Source organism: Phytophthora infestans, genomic scaffold (genome assembly GCF_000142945.1).
Source record: "Phytophthora infestans T30-4 supercont1.41 genomic scaffold, whole genome shotgun sequence".
In the NCBI taxonomy this organism is placed as follows: Eukaryota; Oomycota; class Peronosporomycetes; order Peronosporales; family Peronosporaceae; genus Phytophthora; species Phytophthora infestans.
In genome coordinates, this window is record NW_003303718.1 from 8,323 (window position 1) to 10,937 (window position 2,615).

A 2,615-nucleotide genomic window follows, 5' to 3' on the forward strand; every position below is an offset into this window, starting at 1 on the left:
GAGTAATTTAAACCGTTAAAACTCTACCCTGACAATACCTGCCGGTATACCTGGACAATACCCTGAGTGATAAAACTGGACAAGAGGGGTGCCGAAGTATTTTTCGCCATAAAATGGTCACTAGGCGGTATGTCTACCCTAACCCTTTTCTAATACTTCGTAAATACTCCTGTAAAAAGAGTAGTTGTCTTACTAATTCGTTTCATTATAGGGCTTTGCCCCAATAATAATGGAATATATAAGCTCCTGTCAGAAGGCTGTCTTAGAGGGGTTAATGTCGGGTACGGAAGCAATCACTCAAATGACAGGAGCAATAAAGGTGTAATGAACTCACATAGCATTTAAAATCGTAAATGACGACTACTACAAAACCTGGTATTTAGTGACAAGAACAATGATCGTACAAAAGGCGTCATGAACTCACAAAGCATTCAAAGTCGTAAATGACGACTACTACAAAGCATTCATTGGACTGGTATCGCACGGAGCGGTAAATGTCTCGACACATCGGACGAGTGTAATGGATGGCGTTCTTCTGACTTGGAAAGGATGACCATCATTCCTAGTTTACGCGCGCAGGTGGCGGTAAGTGCTGGGCTTCGTGGACGTCTGAGTAGCCATCTGAGAAGCTTGGTTAGCTGTCTTCTCTGGGGCTAACGAAGCGATGGCACTCGTTCCCTTCGAGTAGCTGTCCGTGTTGGTGCCCTTCTTCACACTTGTGCCGGCACCAGTATTCAAACTAGCACCAGCGTTGAGACCGGCACCAGCACTGAGGCCGGCATTAACGTTGAGGCAGGGACCAGCGTTGAGTCCGGCACCAGCATTGAGACCAGCACCAACCTTGAGACCGGCACCAGCGTTGAGTCCGTCATTTGCTTTCAATCCTGCATTGGCGTTAAGGCCCGCACCGGCGTTGAGGCCAGCACCAACGTTGAGACCGGCACCAGCATTGAGACCAGCACCAACCTTGAGACCGGCACCAGCATTGAGGCCGGCACCAGCGTTGAGTCCGGCGCTCGCTTTCAATCCTGCATTGGCGTTAAACCTCGCACCGGTATTGAGACCAGCACCAACGTTGAGACCGGCACCAGCATTGAGACCTGCACCAACCTTGAGACCGGCACCAGCATTGAGGCCGGCACCAGCGTTGACTCCGGCACCAGCGTTGACTCCGGCATTCGCTTTCAATCCTGCATTGGCGTTAAGACCCGCACCGGCGTTGAGGCCAGCACCAACGTTGAGACCGCCACCAGCATTGAGGCCGGCACCAGCGTTGAGTCCGGCACCAGCGTTGAGTCCGGCACCAGCGTTGAGTCCGGCGTTCGCTTTCAATCCTGCATTGGCGTTAAGACCCGTACCGGCGGTGAGGCCAGCACCAACGTTGAGTCCGGCACCAACCTTGAGACCGGCACCAGCGTTGAGTCCGGCATTTGCTTTCAATCCTGCATTGGCGTTAAGACCCGCACCGGTGTTGAGGCCAGCACCAACGTTGAGACCGGCACCAGCATTGAGACCAGCACCAACCTTGAGACCGGCACCAGCATTGAGGCCGGCACCAGCGTTGAGCCCGGCGCTCGCTTTCAATCCTGCATTGGCGCTAAACCTCGCACCGGTATTGAGACCAGCACCAACGTTGAGACCGGCACCAGCATTGAGACCTGCACCAACCTTGAGACCGGCACCAGCATTGAGGCCGGCACCAGCGTTGAGTCCGGCACCAGCGTTGAGTCCGGCACCAGCGTTGAGTCCGGCACCAGCGCTGAGTCCGGCGTTCGCTTTCAATCCTGCATTGGCGTTAAGACCCGCACCAGCGTTGAGGCCAGCACCAACGTTGAGACCGGCACCAGCATTGAGGCCGGCGCCGGCGTTGGCATTGCCGTAACCAAGTGCACCGAGACCAGCATTTGCGTTGAGATCCACGCCCGTAGCGCCGTAGCCACCAGCACCAGCCTTGAGACCGCCAAGTGCCATTAGAAAAGACAGTCCGCCATATCCACTTATCCCCGCGGACGCGCCTTCATATCCGTCTGTGCCGACACTAGTACCTCCGTAGCCACCGTCAGTGTTCTGGCTCTTCGGCAATAGCCAGCCAAACGTCTCCGCCGCCTCCGTCGTCGCATCCACTGTACCACCAGAGAACGCCACAGCTGCCGCACACAATGCATAGATCGTCTTGCTGATCATCATCTTGGTCGCAATTGGAGTAGCTTGCTTGAGCTGGAGTGACTTGTTGGAGGCAGTCGAAATTGAAGAGTGAGCTCTAAGGCAGTCCACTGCGAGCAGCCCCAGCGCTCAGACTAGATGGCTGGTAACTCGAACGGAATAATCTGTCCTGCCCGCACGACGTGTAGTCTAAAGCAGAGGGAATAGCCACTACCATTCCTATGCCACATGATTATCAGGTATTTGTAAGCTACATCGATCTATTTATCAGGTTCAGTGCTAGTATAATTAAAGTGTCATTCTCGGATAAGATCTGCGCAAACACGCAGGCAGAGAGACGCATCACAAAAACAGCGAGACCGGATGGTGGCAAAACGGTGAAGCGGTATGGAATTAAAAGGGACATTACCGATGACGAGAATTCCCGCGGGAATTACAGTTTTGATGCATCG

General features: G+C 53.8%; 1 protein-coding gene across 1 annotated transcript; it reads right to left on the reverse strand.

The window, feature by feature from the left end:
* Positions 1 to 314: 314 nt before the first annotated feature.
* PITG_15978 (uncharacterized protein) lies at positions 315 to 2,240 on the reverse strand (the record flags this gene model as incomplete). Its single annotated transcript, XM_002897721.1, has 1 exon — positions 315 to 2,240. One exon carries the CDS (start codon positions 2,185 to 2,187, stop codon positions 568 to 570), a length of 1,620 nt encoding a protein of 539 aa, XP_002897767.1.
* Positions 2,241 to 2,615: the final 375 nt, after the last annotated feature.